Source organism: Lytechinus pictus, chromosome 1 (genome assembly GCF_037042905.1).
Source record: "Lytechinus pictus isolate F3 Inbred chromosome 1, Lp3.0, whole genome shotgun sequence".
In the NCBI taxonomy this organism is placed as follows: Eukaryota; Metazoa; Echinodermata; class Echinoidea; order Temnopleuroida; family Toxopneustidae; genus Lytechinus; species Lytechinus pictus.
The window spans coordinates 5,261,239-5,286,914 of NC_087245.1; the positions used below are offsets into that span (position 1 = coordinate 5,261,239).

A 25,676-nucleotide genomic window follows, 5' to 3' on the forward strand; every position below is an offset into this window, starting at 1 on the left:
GCAGGTCGTTTAGCATTTGACCTAGGCCTGTTGTCCATGTTTATTCGAATGTGGCTCTCATGGCACTTGAGATGCAAGAGGGTTTGAAATATCCTGTGTCTCAGAATGATAGAGTACGCTTGTTGTTATTTCATGTCCTTAAAAGCTTTTACTTACATTCTCATTTTCAATAGATTTAAAAGCTCATTTCACCTTTATTATTTTCACACCCTTGGACAAGTCTTTATAAAAATCATGAAGTGAAGGATCCGTTTCTGATGCAACCCCATGTAACTTTTTAAAAGTAGCTTGTATGATAGGCCTATATCACCTTAAATGTATAATTTAACTTACCATACTTATCAGGAGTTTATTATGCATTGGCCTGGGGATTCATGGCTTTGATGAATGTGCATCTTTTTGCAAATAACTTCGAATTTTCCAACATTTTTAAACAATTAAAAACAAACATGTACAATATGTTTGATAGGGCTCGACAGTCATAGATGAACCATATTTAAGTATTCAATATCTTCTTGAAAAGAGGGATTCAATATGAAAGCAAATATAAAAGCAACTTATTTATTAAGTTTTGGAGGTAGATTCTAGACCAACTTTAAAAAAATGCTAGCTTAAGGCATAATATCCATGATTTTTTCTGTTCCTTTTTATGATAGACTTCTGCACAACGTAGATTTGAATAAAGCATTAAAATTAAGAGGTATTCCACATCAATTTGAATAGGGGTTAAACTTACCAAAGGGAGGTTAAAACTTACCAGAGGTTACATTATATCAGGCATGCTTTATTTCTAATTCTAAACCTTTATCACCTTCTTGTACCTCAAGCACTAAAGTAAGATGTGCGCTCGTATCTTTCTTATTTCATGTAAGGTGTTAGTATCCGACTCCAATTTGTTTTTCTTTATCTGTCATACCGCCCAGATTTCGAATCTCTCTACTATTGTGTTTGCAATTTGCAAAATCTATTTTGGATTTGCAGAATATGTAAAGAAAATATTAAACGTACTAAAATATTAGAAAAAATAAATCCGTTTACTGCGGATGTTTACGGAAGGAGACCGCACATGGCACTAAACAGAAAGAAAAATGTATTCCTATTTTTGGAATAAAAATTAGAAATGTAACAGTAACACATTAGAAAATGTGTGTATTACTTTCATTATGGCGTCTCTTGATCACGAATGATAATTTTGGAAGGGTGACCCCCAAAATAAACCGTGTTCCTTAACTCTATTTTAGTGATATCCTATGATCTATTTGAAGCACTGACTTACGACTGATGTTTCTTATTTATGCTTATTACAACACTGAACCTTACTGCTGAACTTTAATGATACAATTCAGTGTATGGCTACTACGGCGACTGCTACAGCTGATACTACCTTTACTACTACTACTTCTACCACCACCACTACTATACTACTACTACTACTACTACTACCACTGCCACTACTACTACCACCATGCACCACCACTACTACTTATACTTCTATACCACTACTACTACTACTGCTGCTGCTGCTGCTGCTGCTACTACTTATACCAACACTACTACTACTACTTCTACTACTACTACTTCTATAATACTACTACTACTAATACTACTTCTACTGCTACTCTTACTACTATTCCCTCTCCCCTGATCATATTGTGTTAAAGCCATCGGATCATATAGCTTACATTTTGTATTACTTCCAGTTGTGCATTCATCTCTCTTGCATCAGTTTATTGAGACTATTTACCCGAAGTATCCCCCCTTCTTCCCATGCTTTTCTCAATTCATCTTGTCAAGTAAACTTCTCATGGCCGCCCTTACGTGACCCATGCAATTAAACCGCCACCTCCGAATCTCATGAATTTCCTTACCCTTACTTACAGCGTCACTGCAAAAATAGTAACATTATCAACAGTATTACTATTTCGATTACCAATACCTTTACAAGCAACATGATTAGACTACTACTTCTATAACCACTACTACAACTATCGGTACTACTACTTTTCTTTCTATTTTCCGCTTTTTCAACCTCTGCTTCAACTAGTTGGCACATATTCCAATCCAAATACATCCAACTATAAATGTTTACTACTACACCGATGAACTTATTACTACCATATTACAATTTTTACTGAGGCAATACGTCTACGACCGATGCGACTTCAACGTCAACAGTAGCAGCATCAGCAACTATTACAGGCTTCTACGACGACGACTACTAGTATTACTTCTCCTTCTACTGCTTCTACTACTACTACTACTACTACTACCACCACCACTACTACTACTACTACTACCTACCTACCATTTTACTACTACTACTACTACTTTTACAACGACTTCCACAATTACTAGTACTGCTGCTATACTACTACTAAATGCTGCTACATGTGCTACTATTTAGACTACTATTACTTTTACCACTCTTGCACTACTACCATTACAGGACTACTATTATTATTATTATACCAATACTCTGCTTCCAGTGGGAGAGGCAGTGGTGCTTCAAGATAATGTGGATAAACGCATGCATTGTTTGTGCATTTGGAGTATATCATACTTTTATTCCTTTTGTGCAGGTGTAAAAACATGTATACAAGTGTAAATAAAACAGTTGTGCTGATATTACTGAACCTGCATCCCACTCGAGAAGACTCTGAAAGGCATCAAGAGATAGAGTGTGAACTGGATCCTGTTTGGAGATTTTCCTTGTCGATTCTTGAGACGAAGGAAGAAGCGTATATATCTTGAAATAAGATCCATATTCTCTAGTTCTTGATGACAATTCCTGAATAAAGGACTAACAGGCAATATCACCCAAGTTGAATCGTTTAAGGAACAACATGTCTTTGACGATGTATGATGAGCAAACGATTCCCACTTCAGGATTATGCATGGACGTCATATTTGAGATGAGGATTTTCAGGATGTAGTCACCAGTGTCGTAACAAAGACTACCGAGTGTGTGGTTCACATCATGTGACAATAGTGCCTGAAGTTGCAACTCCAGAAGGCGGAGACAATTAAAGTTAGCCTTCTTTACCTAAGCATCTATGAGTATTGAAGTTGATATTCTGGTCAATGTAGAGACCAAGGTATTGTTTACAGGCTTCACTATATACCGCACGGCTATGCTATTAATACTACTACTTATACTACTACGACTACACTCTAAATTACAGGGATTTAAAACAAGTCCACATGGACTGTAGTTAGGGACCAATCGAATTCCGGATTTAGTTTGAATCCTTAAGATTCATTTTTAAATCTCGAAAGATTTAAATTTAAATCATTTGAGATTTAAATTTAAGTCGTTAGGATTAAAACTAAATTCAGAAATCGATTGGTCCCTAGCTACAGTCCATCTGGACTTATTTTAAATCCCTGTAATTTAGAGTGTACTACTACGCTCTAAAGATCAAGGATATATAATTAATCCACATCGGATTTGTTGGAGTTATTTTAAATCTTTGGGATTAACTTTCAAATCTCAAAAGATTCAAATCTTTCAGATTTATATTTAATTCTACAAGGTTTAAAACTAAATCTAATATTCGGCTGGTCACTATTCACAGCCGATCTGGATATATTTAAAATCATTGATTTTTTTAGAGTGTACTAACAGTACAACTACTTGTACTGCTGCTACTACTATTACTAACAGTACTACTACTTTTACTACTACTACTGCTGTTAAACTAATACTTATGCATGCACTACTACTACTACCTCGACTGATATGGAAACTTCTACCTACACTACTATTTATGTTGCAGCAATTTAGAATACTTTTTATTTACTATTACCATCACGTATCCCCCCCCCTTTTTTTTATTATCTACTACCAAAGATCATACGACACTTAACTCAATTTTTCACCCCGGCAATTACCAAACTCACAAATGAACTAATGCTACAATATCGCGACTTATTGTTCTTTTCATATCGTTTGCTTTTTAAGCACTATGCATATTATGTGGAAGATTATAGGCGGCTGGTTTTTCTCTTGTCATGAAAACAAGCCTTGTTGTCGGTTCCATCACTAATACTCTTCATTTTGATAATTCTTCCCCGTTATACGCATCTTATTTTTACTTGTTCATTTTCCTCCCTCTGTTGAGAAAATATTGTCTCAATACTGTAAATTGGTGATGAAAGCGCAGAATTGTGTTGCTAAAATATACTGCAATATTTGTATTCCAAGCTGTGATCTTGGTACTAAAGATCTAACGTTTAAATGACTTCAAAGACACCTTCATCTGGAACAGATTAAATGCGGAAAAGTAATGTAAAGAAAATGATACGTTTAATTATCGAAAATCCATGATTCACTCTGAGGTTTTCTTTATTGGGGTGTCTAATGTTGCGTACAGGTGATTGGACCAAGCTCATTATTTCATTTCTATCATCGGCCCTCAAAATACCTGACACAAATGATTCTACATTTAGATCCTCAATCTTTCGGGAATACATTGATACATTCGCGCCAAGCATGAGGATAATTATGGTGATTAAAAACTAGAATTCTCTTTTTAATTTGTTATAGCTGAGTAGTTAAAGCAACTGACTGGAAATAAAATGTTCATGGAATCTATGACCGCTACGACTCTTTATTTTAAGCATCTATGGATCTATTGATATCAAACGTACGTTTGTATGTCACGGTTTAAATTCAACGTTCACAGAGACCGAGGTGTTTTTTTTTCTTAACCCAACTTTATTTTGTTTATGTATGTATGCAGCGTGGTCTGAATGTTTTAATCCAAGTAGAATTAATAATCTTGCAATAGTGGTAATGCCGGAAACATTTCAACTATGAGCAGCCGAGAAGCCATTTAGTTTATGAACAGAATATCTGTGTGGCAGTTACAATGACAATGATTTTATTGGACCCATGTCACTCTCATTCAGGTATTTAAAAATAATGATATGAAATAATTTATTCAAAAGTATTCACAAAATATTTATATATTTACAGAAATAGTGAAATAATTACTTACTAACTGGCAGCAGTTGCTCTCATAGCATAACCGCTTCAAATTCAATTTTGTTTGTGTGCGCGCAATCAGGCGAGTGTCTGAATATAAAACATTTCCAGTTGTACTCACGTTCGCATTAGTGGATTGGTGATATAGATTTGCTCTTCATGATTTCCTAAAAACAGTCTTTAGAATGCCCTTTTTTTGTCTGAATATCAAAAGTTTTCAGCTCGCGCTTCGCGCTCGCATTATTTGTTTAGTGAAATACATTTGGTCTTAATGAATTTCTACAAAACTAGCCTTAGAATGCATCTATTCTGGTCTGAAATTCAAAATTAGTGAGATAGCCTACGGATCATGTTCATGATTACAAAGAATACAAAAAGTGCTTCATGTGTTTCTAAAAAAAATCAGGAAGCGCATTTTAGATGACTATTGTGAGATGTGTATGCTCTTCATGAATTCCCCAAATATAGTCTCTAAAATGTTTCTGTTTGAGGTCAATACATACAAAAATTTCAACTCGCGCTTCGCGCTCGCATTGTTTGTTTAGTGAGATAGGTAGGTTCCTACGTATCATGATTACAAAATTTTGCTTCAGTATAATGTCCCTTTTTTTCGCGCGCTCAAAAATTGTGACTCAAATTTTTTACTGGTGCCCCCCCCCCCAACGCTGTGACCCACGGTACGCCACTGTGTGTGTGTGTGTGTATGTATGAAATAGGGCACATGAAATCATGATGGGGAATAGAAACAATGAAGAAAATCAATGGGAAAACAATTTAGAAAGAGAGGAGTTGACGATTTATTGAGACCAATTAGAGTATTGTGAAAGAGCAATCCTCAATTTATGTAGGATTAATAGATGAAACAACTAAAATGACACTTTATTTGGCATTTTGAGCTCACTTATTAATTATCACTGGGAGGTATACAATTATTTAAATTGTTGATTAGTGTTGTTTTCGACACACGAGAGCTTAGGCAGTCTTAACCGAGTGTTGGAAATAGAGAAAGTTTATTCGTTTCTGATTGTTTACAAATTTATAACAAAGACCATATTTTTTTTATTTCATTTTATATCACTTAATTGATTTCAAAAATTCACGAAACCTCTAGGGCTTTATATTAGAATATTTCATATTATCACGTGGTGCTTGCATTCAAAGGCACAAAGATATCCAACCTTTAATTCCGAATATGGTCTTTTAATAAAGTTGCGTTTGATATCTTTGAGTTTTGTGTGGTGGCGTACACATCTTCTTTCTTCCTTTCCCCTTGTAATGTTTCAAAAGCGGATTTTTTTTTCCCCTCTCTCTCTTTCTTTCTTTGTTTCGGGGTGCGGTTGTAGAATCAGTATTTCAAAAAGCAAAATGAGATTTTTTTTTTTACTATTTATTGTCACTACCTTTAAAACTTCACCAGTTTACATCACTTATCAACTTAATACTTGGTAAATCTCTGTTTCTCACTTTTCATGCAGTAGGTTTTTAGAGGTTTTTCTTTCATTCACGTTTATTTATGTTCATCATAATTTCCTTTGTCCATTTATTTTTCTATTCATTTAATTTTCCTTTTCTTATTCGATTCTTCTATCCGACAGATTGTTATTGAAAATGACACAATCATTTCACTCATATCTGCTTTTATATTTCAGTCATGTTACTTCCAATTATTAAGAAAAAAATTGCTTAAAGTAATCTGAATCAGTGGCTTACCTTTGACATTTTTTTTCAATCGCGTTCACTCACGTTTTGCACCCATATTAAAAGTTCAATCTTCACATATTTTATCTCGAATCTATTCTTTATTTTCACTTGCTTGAAATATTTATCACTGCTTTTTTCTGTTGTTGTTTTTGTTTTACTTTAAGGTGGGCGTGCCGAGTTCTGCGTGTCATCGACAAACGACTACTACAACAACTGTGATTTGAAGAACCATGAATGGGTACTTCACATTATAACATTGAGAACATTATTTGTGGAGTGTTTATGTTCAAACTCCCTACTAACCATGCTAACGTTATGATAGTCTGAAAGACTTGATATTCCGGTGTAGTCTCATTGATATGCTTTTCTAGGCTTTAGATATTTACATAAACTGTTTTCAATATAAAACAGTACATTTCCTTTATGTAAATGTTATATGTTTGACCAAATTTATTTAATTACAAAAGTCGATTTGGGTAGTCCGCAGGTCATCAAAAGATGGCCTTTGCATCTTAATCATTAATTTTGCATGGCTTACGCTAGCTTTTTGTCTTTCGAAACATGGATAATAAGTTCTACTGCCAGCAAGCAACTAACAATTTGGCGAGGAGCTCAGATGAAGGAATAGTAAAAGTTGTTTTCTAGTATTTCATTTCAAAAGAATTAAGATAAATAAAAGACAATTTGGTTTTGGAGGTCGTGAAAATAGTTAAAATAAACAAGTATATTTACTTAGAATATCGCCGCTAAAGGTTATGTGAGCTTGAAAACGTTTCACAATCTATTAAAGCTGAAAACATAAGCATACAAAAGTTATAAATTACCTAAAATTTTGTATGTATATATATGTATGTATACATGATTGTGTGTGTATGTATATATATATTTTTTTTCATATACGTTACTAGCTTCACTAAAAACGGGCCTATTTATTGATCTTGATTTCATGTTTGATTTGAATGGTTGAAGGGAAATTTTTTTAGAACAAAAGGATTAGTCAAGCTATTGGGCAATATCTTTAAACTAATTCCCCTTTAACCATGAAATTGAAACACGAAATCAACACCAAGTGATGGAGTATATGCGAATGCTTTGCTGACTTGGCCAAAGTAGTGACGAACATATACAATTTGGGATGTCAAAATCTTAATTTAAAAAAAATATATATATATTGATCTGGTGAGATGTCGAAGAGTGATAATTAGAGAAATGTTCAGAAAGATATTCATTCTGCTGCATGCTTGTTTCATACCATCACACTAATATTATGTACATCTCCGCTGAACGCAAGGTGCCAATTTTCCTGGTCAACACGAACTGCATCAGTCATTTCACAGATAAGTGCGGAAATAGAAATAGAAGATGAGCAAAACAGACAAGTCTCATTTGAAACACAAAGGCATTTTCTTTGGAAGCTGTCATCAATCTAACAGAAATTGGCAAATCACTGGCCTACCATTCGAGCTAATATTTTGTTCTTGGCTATGTTTGTTCTTGCATCAGTGTAAAATGGTATTCACATAATATATTTTATGGAAATAGCGCCAAATTTGATATGTGGTCGCAGTAAACACGAATGTGGCCAAAATATGTCATATGGCTTAAGCAATCTATACTTATCTGTTTGTTCAACCTGAATAGCCAAATACACAACAAAGGGACTAACGATATAGATATTTTCAACAACAAAAGCTCGTTTTTATAAGACAGTATGCGAATTTTTCGTTACTAAATATGACTAAATGTCGCAATCAAAGTAGGCCACTCTTGGGCAGCGGGGTTAATGTGATATGCATGAAAGAACTTCAGCTAAAAAATTATGTCACTAATACATTATTTTCTTTATTCTACTAACAACGTGACCCGGTATCTACTGAAATGTTTATGTCATCCGTTTGCTGGTTACGTGACTTTGTTTCCTTTTTATCTTATAATTTTGTTTCCTCAGCTTAGTAATGGCTTCAAGAAAAAATATCAAATCCACGAAACTCTCCTTTCCCTTAATATTGTACTTATCTGCTTTCGATATTTGTCATGACATTTCTCCAACTTACATTTCTTTATTATTATTTGATCATCATAACTGTTCCAATATTGTCATCTTATATTATGTTATTTAAATCGCTTAATTATCTCGCTTCCATGATACCATATCCTAGATAACGCTGCCGCTATATGAATCGAACAGTGTGAGCCTCATCTTATGTGAAGCAATAATGTCCCTCCCTGTATAGGCATGTATTTCAAAGTTCGTAATGATAATGAGTCGTTATCTATCATAACACAATTCATCTACAATATTCCTCCGCTTAAAATTGATTGAAATTGTATCATATAGATATATTTTTTAAATTACTGTTTAATGTAATCATTGTAGCGTCTTGAACTTCGTGTTAGATTATGTGTTATGAGGTGTTTGTATGTTGAAAGCTTTATTACAGGTATAAATTCATACAAAAACAACAACAAAGATCAAAACGAAAAACAGTGTTACCTGTGTGTGTAATATCTAATGATATTGAATATGACAAATTATTATGTTTAATTGATAAATGTTTGATTTTCTTAATAAAAATAAAAACTTTCTAAAACTATTTACCATAAAGTCACAACACTTTCTTTTTTAAAGATACGACAAAATTGATTATTCACTTTTGTAAACCATGTTAGATCCCAAATTTTTATATGAAATAGAAAGCAAATAAATGAATTATGTGTAAAATATGCATATTTGCATAATAAATTATGCATAACTTAATGGTTTAATATGTCATGCATCTAACAATGCTTTCAAGTAGATTGCCTAATAGGCTGGTAGTGACAATATTCGTTGTATTGTTGGGGCGAATCAGCCCCCGGTCTTTAACGAGGGATTAAAGGAGGTTAGATGAAACGTTTGACAAAAAAGATAATAAATTTCTACTGGTCACTCAGATTCATAATATACAATAAGAACTTTTGCAATCTGCTCTTGATTTGCTCACGAAGTGGCCAATGTATTTTTTCAACTTTTTGCTGAAATCATTAGAAAAATCCAAAATAACTACGAGGAAGCCTTGCAACTGCAGTAGCCACCGATCATTATAAATTCCTATGAAATAAAAGCTTCTTAATTCACATATTCCTGTTTGTTGTCTTGACCCTTCCATTCCTTTCTAATATAAGTACAAATACAGCAACAAACCACAGAAAACCGCAGATAAACCACAGAAAAAGTACAAAACCTCTTATTCAATAAGACATGTCCTTTCCTCTACCACTGCTTTGAACATCCTTGTTCAATTTCAACATTATGTGCATGTTCTTAACTCTAACCTGTAGAGTTAGAATTAAGAAAAAAAAACACGTCCAACACAAGAATATCGTATGGTGCCCACTTTTTGCAGACTATATTGAGACATCTTAACTACCCCACCCCGAAAGTAGAAGGTCTTTAACAACCCGACGATGATTGTTGCAATTTCATTTTATTTAATAATCGTTTCCTTTGTAATCGTTATACTTTTCTCTATTATTTTATTTCTTTTTACATGTCATCAATCAGTATTTCAGATTATTGTGATTGTTCTGTGCGTGTAGCTCTGTGGCCTATGTGTTGTTTTGTTATGTTTTGTTTTATATTTTTGGTTCAATAGACCATGAGTGAGACTCTAAAATATAACGCAGTAGTCACTCAACAGTTCAGCCATGCGGGCAGTCCTGTTACATTTCTATCTACTAATGACAAGAAAAAGTGCATTGATGTTTTCAGGGAAGCACCTTCAATTTACTGGACTAGAATAGATGAAAGATATTAACCTGATGTATACCTGCCTGTGGCCTTTTACCTTATAATGTTTTTGATGATAAGACGGAACTGACCGACATATTTATGAAAGTAGGAAAATAAGGCCCCTGTTACAAAGGCGTCGGCTTTGAAGCTTGCCCCGACGCCTACAATTTGAAGCCGCCTCGAGATCATTATTATTACCCCTGTTATATACACACAATCCGGCTTCATGTCGCCTATTTTCGTAACACGAGTCACCTGAAATTTCATTTAACTGTTTGTAACTATAACTATATTGTCTGCCATCACATCACTCCCGCCTTTAAGCTGGCGTGAGTCCACTTGGGGTGTTATGCGGGACCGTACTGAGGCCGGACTCATGCCGACTTCAAACCACATCTTGTTTTTAAGGACACATATTCCTTCGGGGGACCAAAGTAATTACTGTGATCCCTCGAAGGAATATGTGTCCTTAAAAATAAAAAGCTATGCTGCTTCTCAGCACTATCATGGAAGATGGAAGTTATTGAGACTTCCATCTTTTTCATTTTTCTTGGGAAAATATATGAGCTCAAGTCCATAACTAAACAAATATCATTCCTGACTTCCTACATAAAATATCATAATTTGAGGATAGTCTTGGGGAATTCTTACTCCGTAAAAATATTGAGTAAAATTTTTATTACCACGAGTAATTATGTGTCCAACTCATTTTTTGGGCAGTATTTTACCCAATGCGGGAAGCATATTGTCCAGTAAGGTTAGAAAAATAAGCAGCAATTACTTAAGAATTGGCAAAATGTTCATCACAATGGATAAATAAAATATCCAATGTTGGTTGGACACATAATTATCCTTATGGAGCACTTTTACTAAATATTTTCAGAGTGTAATCACTATAATAATAACTAAGGATTTTCGATGTTCTTCACAAAACCCATGCCACTATGGTTTGTGCAGACCTGCCAACCAGTACAGTACGTTTTTTGCAACCAAAATACGGCAGTACGTTTTTTCTTTCAAAAATACGTTTTGTTTTTTTTACAAAATCGTAATTTATTGAGAAAAATCATCTCTATAATTATGTCTCTATTTCATAAAACGTACACAAATATGGTTATTAGATCAATGTAATTTCAGCTAACTTGTTTTTTTTTTCAATCATTTTGTAAAAACCAGGGTGAGATATACACAAGTTTCAATGGGTTTTTTTTTCATCTGCAATTGCAGTGCGCAATTTAGCTTGGATGCAGCTTGAGCGCCGTGATGGGCGAGTGCGCCAAGCATTTTATTATGAAATACACTTTTTTGGGGAAAAATATTTATCTCACACGGTAAAAATACTGATTTTTTTGTCAAAATACTGATTTTGGGGGATAAGAATACTGAAAATGCAAAATACAACTTGGCAGCTCTGTTTGTGAAGTAACACAAAGGAATGCAGTACGACTCCAAACTTTCACATAATTTTTATTAGATCAATCAATACCTTTTAACAGAAATACAGATTTTGAGTGTTTTATGAAAATGTTTATGCATCAAGACATTGAATAAAGCACGTATGCTATGCTAAGAACCCTTTTTTGAAGCTGACCTTTAAGGACCAAAAACAAAAATTTAAGTGAAATTAATATTTTCACTCATTCTAAAGTGAACCCCATTGAATACTCGAAGATTTTCTATACATACCTATAAGAAAATAATGCTTCAATTTTGTTCGTTTTGACAAGATGTATGGTTCACAATTATCTAGTACGTGTTGAGTCGGTTAGTTATGTCTCCTTAGGGTTGTGACTTTAAAAAGAGAAAATTGCCCTTTCGCTCATGTGATTAATGTCATTAAAGTAACGGAAATAAAATGTATTGTAATTCTTATTATAGAAAATAGCTCCTGAGTGTAACATTGACCCATCATGACAACAGTCCCCATAACACCTCTTAATACAGCAATAACACCGCTTTTTCGCAATCACTGATGCTTTATATAACGCAGATAATATTTAATGACAAAACAGCCTTTGTCGAAAATTAGTGAATCAAAACAGCTTTGTCGTCCTGGACTCTGGACAAACGACATATTTGCAATTTCTGGTCCGGTCCGAATCTTCGGAAGATCTGCTGCCCTGGTCCACCAACTTTCGACAAAAACCTCTCAGCTGTCCATTGTGATTTGACTTGCATTTTCAAAGGAATTGATGCGTTGTAGAAAGCGTCTGCGTAGGGATTGCAAATTTACGTTAATTCCACGGAGCATGGGCACGTTCTGAAAGAGTTTCTATCAAACACAATGCAAACAAATTATACGCACCTCAATTTTCATCCACAAGGAGTTTCATTAATGTCACAATTCTTTGTTATTGATAGTCTACACTTATTAATATGCCACACATTTAGTTCAACTGCAACAATTGTACAATCTTATCGTTTTTACTTGGGCTTCTCTACTTCATTTGTATTTTTTTTAATGAAATGATATGAAAATCCAATTAGAAGCTTGCAGTTTGTACTAGCGTTTGACTCCTGAGTTTTAGGCAATCCCCCCCCCCAAAAAAAAAGGCCTTAGTATGGTTCCTTAAGAAAATTCAGGCATCTAAATGCTAATACATTATTTCCTTTCATAAGACCTAATGTTTCACGTCATTTTAGTTTATTACTAGCAATGGTATTATGTGTATGTTGGCAATAATTTATAAACAAGAGGCCGATAAATTCACAACGTAATTATATTATATAGGACATGAACAAATCTATATCATTACTTCAACCAAAGTCAATTTTAAAGTAGACGTTATGCCTATGTGTGTCTTACTACAAGAGTGTTGATTACAATGTTAAACGTTTACATAATGCTACATTTTATAGGAATAAGAATGTTTCTACCTGATTCAACATTCTTTGGGTGTAATTATTTGTAAAGGTAAAAAGCAAACGGAATAAATCAGGATTTCTCTCAGTCCATTTTAAACTTGACCTCCAATGTGTTTTCGCGAAAAAGAACAGGAGGCTATAAATAATTCTTTGTTTTTCACGCTGTAATGTTGATATAATTAGCAGATACCTGACGTGACCTCATCGATAGTGACCATATTACCACTCTGCTTTCATTGACATTATTATACATCCGATCTTATCTCTATGCTTGTTTTCATTTTGTATTCATGCGCATGCGCTGATCTATTAATATTGTTATATTTATTTTTTTCCATCTCTTTTCTCCATTCAATTCCCTCTTCCCTAAATTATTGTTCCCCTGCCACCTGCATTCATACCCCTCCATTGTATTCTTCGTTATCTCTTTCAATGTATTTGTACCACGCTCTCCTCTTTTTTCTTTTCTTTTTATTTTTGTTAATAATGCTCAAAACTTCAAACCAACTGAATTATCATTGCGTCGTGTTGGTTTTAATTTTCATGTTATTTCGCTTTCTTAACCTATATACTGTATGCCAATGGCTAATAATATTAATCGCCAATCACCCTTCTTTGTCTCTGTTTTGCTGAAGTATATTTGCTTCTCTTCTATTTCTTTCGCTTTTTTTCAAGTAACCCTTTATTACCTTCTTCCACGCAACATCTTCATGTTGTTTCCCCTTGAAATCATTATAACCTGTTCGATTTTTTTTTTTATCATAAAAAACATAACCACTGCGTTTTATGCAATTTCATGAATTCCTTCTCCTTCTATTTGAAAAAAATGGGTTTTTATTTTGTTGTCTGTTGCTTTTTAAACAAAAAAATCAATTAAAACATATTCAAACCCCTTCACAATTTCCTAATATGCTTTGCAACCTTCTTGTTACGTCACCTCAACCCCGCCCAGTCATGCCATTTACTACAGCAACAGAAAGTCACGTGGGAGTCGTGCGTGAAGTCACATGAACTGCAACCCTTGAAGAAACAAACCGAGTTACCAGACGTCTGCCAAAGAGACTGTGTTTGACAACATACTTTATTGATCATCAGAGACTTATTTGGTAAAATCACCTGACTATAAAACGGGTAGAAATATTAAAATGCTGCATTTGGGATGATTAACCGGAGTCGTGGATCACGTGAGCAATGCAACCTAATAATGTATATGTGAAGTGCAGAGAGACTTCGTGTATTATGCGCTATATAAAATGTAATTTTATTGTTATCACTGTTAATACCAGATTATTATTATTAAAATATATGATGTCAAAATTTTAAATTTTGAGTGAGTCGACCAATATTTGACTCAGATGTGCTTAATCGCATTTCGAGTAAAACGTGATTCGATTCAAATTGCTCACGTATTGTCACGAGTTAAGAGAATTTGCAGAATTCAAGTATAAAAAAACGATCCTACCTATAATCATGTATTGGATATAATTATAGAGAAGATGTTCGTAACCAAGTTTGAATATTGAACGATTCTACCATAGGTGTCAGTTTGTGGAAATGTTGCTTTGCTCCTATATATTGAGACTCCACAAAAGTAAACTGCGGAAGTCAATGCGTTTTCGCGCGTCAAATTAAACACGACACGCCACATAATTGTGTCAGTTTCGCGCAAAAATCCACAAACTGGCACATAACTACTACTCTTACTACTTAAAAATGTGTAATGTCAGTAAGGCGATTTCTCATGTCATACTTTTTTATTCATTTGCTTTCCACATAAACAAGACACAATAAACTCCAATGACGTATAAAATTATAATATGTGTATATAATAATTGCATCGAGCATTTTAGTTCTAATGTGCAGAATGATATTGTCTCCTCTGTAATAGTCTCTCATATCACAATGGTGTGGCCATAAGCTGGCCTATCTAAGGCCCTTTCATGAAGACTTACAACTATTGTGACACCGCTATTATGACAATGACAGAGTGCCATGGTTACAGGGAACAGCCTTAGCCAATCAAATTCAAGGTTTCAACGGTAGTTGCACTTGTTGCTCAATTGCCATAGTTGTACGTCTTTATGAAATGCCCCCCCCCCCCACCATGATTTGATTTCCTTTGATGGCTTATTCGTGTTGTGTTGTATTGCTATTCCATTGAACATAATTATATTCTAATAATTTGGAAATCTCCGAGATGTTTTGCATTGTTTGGACGTAGTGTTTATCGTTCAGTTAATAAAACATATACGAAGAAAAGAAGATCCCTTATGTGAGAAGAATTGAAAACACGATAGAATATTTTTTCAAGGATAAGTAACATTTATATTGAGAATAAAATTTACATTAAATGAGTTCTGAAAACTTTGAAAAAAGCACAGGCACTATCACCTTAACCTAACTATTTTGATATTCTATTTCATATGTGATTTAAGGGAAAACTAAATTCGATGCCGAATATTATTTTATTTAATAATTGTATAATATGGATGTAATAACATTTTCTCGATTGTATATAAATTTAGTATTGTATAACAGTAGTATTCGGCAAGTATTTTGGTGATTTCGTAGTAAGATTTCCGAATGCACGTCGACTTGTCGATACCATAGAGATGTATTGCATACATTTCTGTGGTTAATACTGATCACAAAGCGCCACTAAAGCCCAGCGCACACTATGCGATCCGATGCGACGCGAGTTTTTAATAAATAGCATTTTGTAGTAAATATGAAAGTTTCCTAAAGTAAGATTATTAAGTTCGGCAAAATGTTAGGAATAATAAAATCATAATTTTGCTTTGCGGCAAACCCTGTGGTCGGGGTAATGTTCAAATCGGCTTCAACTCGCAGCCGATGATGACGTCATAACGATTTGGACTTGAATATACTTTTATTCCTACAGGGAGGCTCGAACTAGACTGAATTTCTATTTAAGTAGTCCTAATCACTATTCTGACCTATGATCGCTAAGATTTCATTGGTTTAAATGTCCATATCAAATGTTATTACAATTTCTTTGAAATTCTGATCGTAACGAATCGCATAGTCTGCGCCGGGCTTAATTAAGCCATAAATTAAAGCACTTCCTTAAAAGGGGGCATAGTGAGGGAATACGCATGCGTCAGAATGGATGTGCCAAAGGGACGAGGCGCGTGCGATACTGGGGGCATTTTATCAACATTTTCATCCGACAAGTTGTCAGACCTGAAAACTGTCCTTGATTTAAATTGGCTGAGAAGCACAGGTACTATGGAAACTGTCGATTACAAAGGACTTGTCGGATAAAACGTTTGACAAGTCCTTTCATGAAACGCTCCCTGAGCTTTTTCGTTAAGTATTGACCGTATAGTAGAGGTGGTATATTATCCACCTTTATGGTTCGAACGCATGCGCACATTATGGTGATCATCAAGAATTATCGGAGTTAACTGTTCGACATGCTTTCGAAATTCTGTCTAGAAAAAAAATAGATGGCTTTAAGAAGGCCGTTTGAAATATTACATAGGGCTTACTTTAATCTTAAACCGCAGAACTTGTTTACCATATGTATATTGTGAAAGAAATGAATGAAGAGAACAATGGTAAGCGTAGCTTAAATATAATATAATCTGTCACTGTGAATTGATTCATATTTTTGTTCTGATGTGCTCATTTCTAAGATGCTGAGTGTTTGTGTTGTTAAAAAGTTTATCTTCACCTTGTACATGATGTTAATAAATAATTAGAACCTTTATTCTCAACTTTCGCTACATGTACTCTGAATTGTATGTGTTTTTTTTTTGTTCCTATAGTATAATTGTTGTGTGATGCAGATGTATACGAGATTAAAAATGAAAAATAGACCTTACATTTCATGCCGACTTTGAAGACGGAATCCCCGAATATGATCTCCAATGTGTTTAACATCCAACATAATTACTCTTTGACAACGTTTAAATCGAATTTTGTTCCATTATTTACTTATTTTTAACTGAAGGTTTTGATGGGCATGTCTTCAAAGTCAGATGGATGATAGTGAAATCAGATTTGTATCATCTCCCCAGAGTTAATTGCTAAAAGAAGTGAGTAAGTAGATTGAAGATGGCCAAAAGAAATGGGAATGTAACTCGCGATTTCGATCAATCGTTTAGTTCCATAATACCAATCGCATGGTTAACTTGATCCACGAGAGTGCAGACTTTTTTAATTGACTGAAGAAATCTCAACCTAAGTGTTTTCCGATACGACTCGTGCAATCGTCCAGATCGATATAAAGCCTAGGATATCAGCAATCAAGAGCGAGGTCCGACGGAGTATGGGCCTCTCAAGCTAAGTAATGTTTGAGAAAATAAAAAGAAATCAAAGTGGATTACCAATATACTGAGGTAGAAATTAGAAATGGAAAACTGAGTTTTGTGTCAATTACATTTGCCTTTGAAATAGAAAATGCGATCTATTAATATGACACGATACATATCAACATAACAAAGTCAATAATAACAATAATAAAAAACCTGCTCCTGTAATTATCATATTAAAGGAATATGACCCGGGAATATGACTGTGATTGATCCGTCGAATCAGGCATGAGTGCGCAATCTCTGATTGTGAAGGTTTTACTGAAAGTTTATTAGTAATTTCCGGAAAATTCCGGCAAGTAACGAGAAGAATTCAAATCTGACAGACAGGATAGTGTCGAATAGGAGACTGCAGAATTTGGTCATTGTAATGGATAGATATATGAAAGTATTCTGCCATTCTCAAGAGTTGATCAAAATTGTAGGGGGAGGAGTATGAAGGAGAGCGGGTACAGTATACGGATCTTCCTGAGATATTAAAGTATTCTGCCATTCTCAAGAGAATTTCTTTCAAAGGCAGGTGTAACGTAGGAGAAGGGGTACGAACTCAGACATTGGATATGGGGTGGTTATTAAAGTATTTTGCCATTTTCAAGAGTTTATAAGAATTTGAGAGGTAGGGGTTGAATGAGAAGGGGTATATAGCTTAGGCACTGTAACGGCTGGATTATGAAAGAGGAAGGGGTAGTGAAGGAGAAGGGTACGAATTTAAGAATAGTAGCGGATCTTGCTGAGATATGATAGTACATGTATTTTTCCATTCTCAATTAAGGGTTTACAAGAATTTAATAGGAAGGCTTAACGCAGGAGAAGGAGTACGAACTTTAAAAAATTAACGGATCTTCCTGGTTTTCAAGGCTTCAAATGTTAGGCAAAGGACAAGGCATTAAAAATAGCCCTTATGTTGTCAAGGCCGAGCATCAAGGCACTATACAGCACTTCTAATGAATGATGTAATGATTGTTCCATTTTATTACCGACTAGACCAGTGTCATCCATATCATCACACAATACGTCTAGCGTCATTTTGGTAAATATCCAGTCAATGCATGTGTGGGTGTGTGTGTGTGTTTTTACCATGTGTGTGTATATGGGTGTGTTTGCATGTGGTAAATGGATGTGGTTCTCTTAGTGTAATGCGTGTGTGTCATGAATTAAGAGGATGATAGTTGCTTGTATCTTAAATCAAACCTTCCCAAAACTGTCCTCAACATAGTACATAGGCCATATACCCCTCATTTTTGGTAGGACACTTGGTTGAAAAATGTCTCCACCGGGAATCGGACCTTGACCACGTACCTAAAGTGGTCAATGGCTTTGTTGATTCCACGGGTGAGTCTTGGTTCTCATACCGATGAATAGACAAATCGTCAACCTATACGGTAATTCCTTGTTGATGGCAGATGAGTTTTGAAGAAGCAAGAATATTGCAATGGAGTTCAAAGTCATTTATACGGTTCGATTTCAGACGGAGAATTTTTTTTCAACCTTGAAAAGAAAATTAAAGAGACATGAGATAGGGAAGAATAGCTCTGGAGAGCTGTCTCAATAATTGCTCATGTACATTAATTTGTGTTTTGTTATAGTACGGTAACACGAAATTTGCCCTGACGTCACCCTGAGGATAATGTGGGGGTTAACATGGTTAGAGTACTGATAGGGTTTTGATTTAGAATCATGTTATGCAGTTGATGTATTTTTTCATTGGTAATGATTTATAATGTACTGTACTTTGATGATTGTGGAATATGAATATGTAAAAATAAATAAGTGATGTGATGATAGGGTTAAGCATAAGGTTGAAGCTGGGGTCAATATGTGTGCATTTCGAAAGGAGCAATAATTTTATTGTCAAAGATCCATACTTGTTATGACTACATTCTTTATTTTCGAGAATCACCTGTCCTTCATGCCTCGGTCACATTTGCTCTACGGCACTAGCGTACCTACGGGGGGGCAGGGGGGCACTCTGACGAGCTTGAAGACCCCCCCCCCCCCCTGATGAGCTTGAAGACCTTTTTTTTTTTTTTTTTTTTTTTTTTTTTTTTTTTTTTTTTTTTTTTTTTTTGCTTGTCAATTTTTTTCTGGTACGAAAACCTTCATTTTTTTTTATTCAAGACCTTTTTTTTTTTTTTTTTTTTTTTTTTGCTTTAAAATGTCATAATTTTCTTATTTTACATCCGATTTTGATGAAATTTTCAGCGTTATGCTAATTTGAGTTTCCTCTATTTATTAAAATCAACATCTTCCTGTGGTGGACTTGACCTTTAATAGTAATTCAGACCACCTATAATGTAGCTGGTACAAAAAAATGTTAAAACGGCTGTCTTCGACTCGCCGTATACGGCCGCCGTAGAACAAATGTGACCGAGGTATAACCCCCATTACTATCACACCGCCTCACCACCGTCTTATCTTCTCGTTGTTATTGTTGTTTTTTATGTTGCTGTTCTTGTTATTCCTGCCCTTCTTGTCATTGTACTTCTTCCTCTTCCCTCCCCCCCTCCCTCCTCCTACTCGTCTTCCTCTTCTTGTTCTTGTTCTTCTTTTTCTTCTTCTCCTCCTTCTTATTCCATTTCTCTTCTCCTTTTGGCTCCTTCTTCACTCTAAAAAATGAAAGCGAATAAAAAGGTAAATAACCATTTTGAATTAAACCTGAAGAGTGACAGCGTTTACTAAAGGTCAAGTCCACCCCAGAAAAATGTTGATTTGAAGTAGAGAAAATCAAACAAGCATCAAAATCGGATGTAAAATAAAAAAAAGTTATGACGTTTTAAAGTTTCTCTAATTTTGCACAAAACATGCAAATTAAAGAGTCGATGATGTCCATCACTCATTATTTCTTTTCTTTTTTATTGTTTGAATTATAAAATATTTCAATGTTTACAGATTTGAAAATAAGGGCCAACTTGAGTGAACCAAAAAAGGTTAAAAATTCCACATCTGCAGGGGGAATAAAACTGTGTTTCATATGACATTGAGTATGAAATTTGAATATTTCATATTTCATATAATAAAATACAAAATAAGTAGTGAGTGGATAATGTCATCAGTCCCCTCATTTGCATACCGATCAGGATGTAAATATATTTTTTTGTGAAATTGAGCAAAATTGTTAAAAAGTCATAACTTTCTTATTGTTCATCCGATTTTTATGACATTTTCAGTCTTATACATGTTGGATATTTCTCTTTTTATTCAAATAATTTTTTTTTTCTTTTTGGGGGGTGGACTTGTCCTTTAAAGGGTGAAAACACTCTCTTTTCCACCCTTTTCTACCCTCTCCGCCTATGTGTGTAGTTTTAGACTGCTTGTTCTCAATAATTTGGTTCAACTTTTCATTAATATTATTAAAAACTGAAATAAAAGACATTGCAAGGATGAAAAGTCGATGGTGTGATCATGATCAAGTTTGTATTGATTCATTCATTTCTGGCACTATTCAGATAGGACGGGTGTGCTCCTGTTAACTGCAGATGACAGTGCTGTATCTAACTCAGAAATACAAGAAACGCTGTTCCTTCCTCCGGGTACTACGACAGACGTGACGTCATCCGACATTCTAGGACTAGTAAAGGAAGATAACTCGGATCTTCTGAAGTAGGTTAACCATTATTTTCAGCAGTCTTTGAAGTGAATCTGGCCTTGCTCGTTTATTTCTTTCATTGAAAGTATATTTTGCAAAAGAAGAAAAATATCGTCCAAGCATTGTCAAATAAAAAAGAAAAGAAAGGGGGCAGGGGAGACCTCACTCAACCATGATTTTTTTTTTCTTGGAAATGAAAAAAAAGTCGGGCCTCGCACCGGATCACCACCCTTTTCATTAGTATTTTTTAAAGATAATTTCAAGTTCTATATTTCTATATATTTCTAATCTCTTCCAATGTGTACATTAAGTTTCTTGAAGCATCATGGGCACTAATATAAGTGGACCTGTGTGCTATATAAGTAGCCATTATTATTATTATTATCATTATTATTATTATCATAATTATTATTATTATTATTTTCATTGTATTGTTGTTGTTGTTGTTGTTATTATCATTACTATTACTAAAATTCCCAACTTATTCCCTAAGTTCAAAGTGGTTGATAACATGGTGGACGATTCGATACATTCTTTCCCAAGCCCGACCCAGCAAAAAGTTGATTTGTCTTAAAAAGAGAAATATTAAAGTAATATTTCACTTGAAATCTCAAAATCGGATGTAAATTGAAAAAAATAAATATGAAGTTTGAAATTTGAAAAGTTTTTCTCAAAAAAATGAGGGAAACATCGACGTTACTCATACACTACTCCTTTTGGATTGTATTATATCAAATATGAATGATCTTTATTTTGTCCTTATTATAATGTTAAACAAGGTTTTATTCCTCCTGGAATATGTGTGATTGCCATTGTTGCAACCTTCTGTGATGCATGAAAATGTTTCTTTACTGTCAAATCTACAAAGAGTGAAATACTTTATATTTCATGTAAGAAAATACAAACGAAATAGTGAGATACATCATCGACTCTCACATTTACATATCACTGTGTTTTCTTTTTTTTTTCTTTTATTAAAAATAAGGGGAACTTCGAAATGTAAAAAAATATTATTTTTCATTCGTCTTCCATGCAATTTTTAGTATTATGCTTGTTTGATTTTTCTCTCTTCATTCAAATCCACTTTTTGTTGGGGGTGAACTTGCCCTTTAAGGACACCAATTAGATGGAAAAACATTTGTTTCTTCTGCTTCAATTACTACATTTTTGCCAGTTGTTATGGAAAACTGTCTAATATGTATGTAGCAAAGTGTTTTGTGAATAGTTTTATATAGCATAAACTCTTCACTGTGACCCCCTGGTGGAGAAGTAATAAAAACAGGGGGAAAGAAGACAAACACTTGCTGTCTAATAAGACTGTGTCATCAAAATAATCAGTGATTGTAAATGCTTTTATTTTATTCAATTATGCATGAAAACAACCGTGGAACACATTGATATTGTATTTCCTCATTTTATTTTCAATAGTTCAAATTAACACACATAAAGCAAATCTGTAATATTGAAACTATCACAACACAAGAGGGTGCCAAACCTTTTTAAAGAATGATTAGATAAATCCTTGAAATATAAAATATTTACAAAATTGATGATCTATTTTTGATACCGTGATCCGTTTTAAACAGGTTGGATGAGAGACAAAGATTATGTATTGTATTAGAAAAAATACTTTCATCATTACTACCTCGGTTATTTTGAATACTACGATACGAGTTACTATTCAGTTTTAACGAAAATGCATGTATTTTTTTTTTCCATATCATATTCAGTGTTGACGACGACTTGGATAAGTTATTATCAATTGGCACCAAACCTAAACCATCGGTGTCTTCCAAACCGCCCACAAAGCCACGACCCTCACCAAAACCCAGATCTGTATCCAAGTCAAACACCGAGGATTCAATGTTTGGAGTGCGAGACGAGCACGAGTCGGAGCAGATGGCAGAAGATGACATATTGAAGTACATTCAGGATAATGCAGAGGGAGGGGAAACTAAATTGGATCTGTTCTAAGTGCCAAGAGTGCCCCCCCCTCACAAGTGCCAAGCTAGTGTACAATCATTCTTATTTGTTTGTAGCTATCGATGGATATCTTTATTCCTACACTCTTAAAATGTTGGGCAACATTACTGTCCACACAACAATAATTTGGTTTAAAAAATTATCCAACTCTGGGTAGTTTTCAACCAATACTGTGTAGTTTTCACCCAAAGCGTACATTATTGGTTTAAAATTACCCAGAATTGGATAAAGTTTTAACCAATTTTAACAATTTTTAAGAGTGTATAAAGAGGAGAGCTGCTGCAGTGAGATGAGAAGATGTCTTCCTGATATCCGCAAGTGCTAAAAAAAAAATTCAAATATATTATTTATACTGAATGAAGACAAAAAAGTTGTTTGTTTGACGGCATTATGATACTTTTCAATAGGCTTTAAATGTCCAAAATTACATAAATTCATTTAATCTAATCTAATTTCATTTACTTGATCAAACCAGACCTGCCAACCATTACGTTTTAGCCGTATTTAGTACTTTTTTTTTAAAAACTAAATCGTAATTTATTGAGAAAAATAATCTCTATATGTCTCTATTTCATAAAACGCTTGAGCGCCGCGATGAGCGAGTGCGCCAAGCATTTTATTATGAAATACACTTTTTGGGGGGAAAATACATTTTTTTTTATCACAGAATATACAGTTTTTCATTCTCAGAGGTTGGCAGGTCTGTCAAACACAATCTAATTTGTAAATTTATTCTTAATCCCATACTGTACATACTTTATTTGACACACGGGTTGTTTTGATGACCCCTTCTTAAAGCTCTCCTTTCTCTGAATTTGTATCACTTTACTTTTCCATGTATTTTTTAGCATAAATTTCTTAATTTATGTCTTAATGATGGTTGAATAACTAATTCAAATTATAGATAAATTTTTTTAAGGGGATCTCTGAATGTGATGATAAATTTTTGATATTCTTGATATATTTCGAGTCAGTAGTTTGTTAATTGTCAAATTTGATATACATTTACATATTTTGTATACATTTACTGTATTAGTATGAAGCTCTTGCAGATATTCATTTAAATCTTTAAAAGTTGTTTTTATTGTGGTATAACAGTAATTTCAATATGCTGCCAAAATCATTCCTAAAATTATAGTAGTTTGTGTACTTCTGTTAATAGTGTATACCATTTTCTGATTATGAGAAACGAAAGATTATTTCATGTCGTGTCTTCAGAAACTAATAACCATTGTCTTTAAATCATTTTAAAATAACTTATTATGATATATACACTTGTATTTGTAATTTTATATGAAAACTACATAAAATACATGTATTAAAAGAATAATAAAATGAAAACAAAAATCACTTTTTTTATTACGAGCCTACATTTAAATTTGACTTGTCATTTTTCAGTAATTCACCTCAATATAGCAAATTGACCTGTACATGTACCAAGACTGAACAATTAAAGAATGAGAAAACTTGCCACGAACACAAAACCATGCAATATCTTCTCCCAAATAATTTGGTATTTCGTTTTGGCTCTGATAGTCAGGAGCTATGTATTATTTGTTGTGATGTAATTTAGATTTGTATTAAAGTCAGTATGCAACGAATGGGTCTAGATACCGACATTAAATATTGATATTATTAGGGCAAGGACAATGTTATAGTACAAATTTGGAAAATTTCAAGGGGTACAAAAAGGCTAGTGAGATATGGGAATTGAGGCAAATCAATGGGGTACTAATCTTGCATCTCTGTGTGAAGTGTGTTATTACATTCGCATCCCCCAAAAATGAAAGGAGGTGCCGTGGCCGAGTGGTCTAAGGCGTCTGACTAGAAATGAAAGCCAAGTGTTCGATCCCCATGCAGCCACGGCACCGTATGCCCGCGTGAGCAAGGCATTTAATCAACAGTGCTCATTTATCCTACATTCATGTAAATGGAAGTGCTATATGCGTTCTTGGCCACTATTCATTTTGTGCACTTCTTTAAACAAAAAATAGAGATGCCGTGGCCGTAGCCGAGCTTGGTCTATTTAAATGCCCAGTAATTAAGGCGCCTGACGGGGCGCCTGACTAAACATTTGAAAGTCTGGGGTTCGATCCCCGGCTTCAACACAGTCGAGCAATGCATTAATTTAATCGACTGACTACAGAGATCTTTTATCCTACATTAAAAAATAGAAATGCTATATGCATATGCTATATTTGAAAAAAAAATCAAATCAGCGAGAAATTGGTGTTAATTATTTATTTCTTTATCATTCATTCATTATTAATTTATTAATTATTTATTTATTCATTGTAAATTATTAATTTATTATTTATTCTTCATTCATTAATTTATTTATTTATTGGTTTCAGTGAATTATTTATTATTTATTTATTTTATTATCATTTTGGCCACCGCGTCAGTGTATCGAACGTAGAGGGCGTCAATAGCTTTTTGTACCGC

At 34.1% G+C, this 25,676-nt stretch overlaps 1 protein-coding gene across 3 annotated transcripts in view; it reads left to right on the forward strand.

The window, feature by feature from the left end:
* Window positions 1-17,079, forward strand: part of LOC135156811 (neuropeptides capa receptor-like) — a 39,099-nt gene extending 22,020 nt beyond the window's left edge. The window contains exons 3-4 of one of the 3 annotated variants that reach the window (XM_064110551.1): window positions 6,853-6,926; window positions 14,278-17,079. In XM_064110551.1, the coding sequence (XP_063966621.1) occupies window positions 6,853-6,912 (60 nt within the window). In that variant the 3' untranslated portion in view covers window positions 6,913-6,926; window positions 14,278-17,079. Of the gene's footprint in view, window positions 1-6,852; window positions 9,285-14,277 lie in introns of those variants that run through there. The other 2 variants (XM_064110612.1, XM_064110392.1) reach the window with 2 other exon arrangements.
* The last annotated feature ends 8,597 nt before the right edge of the window (window positions 17,080-25,676 follow it).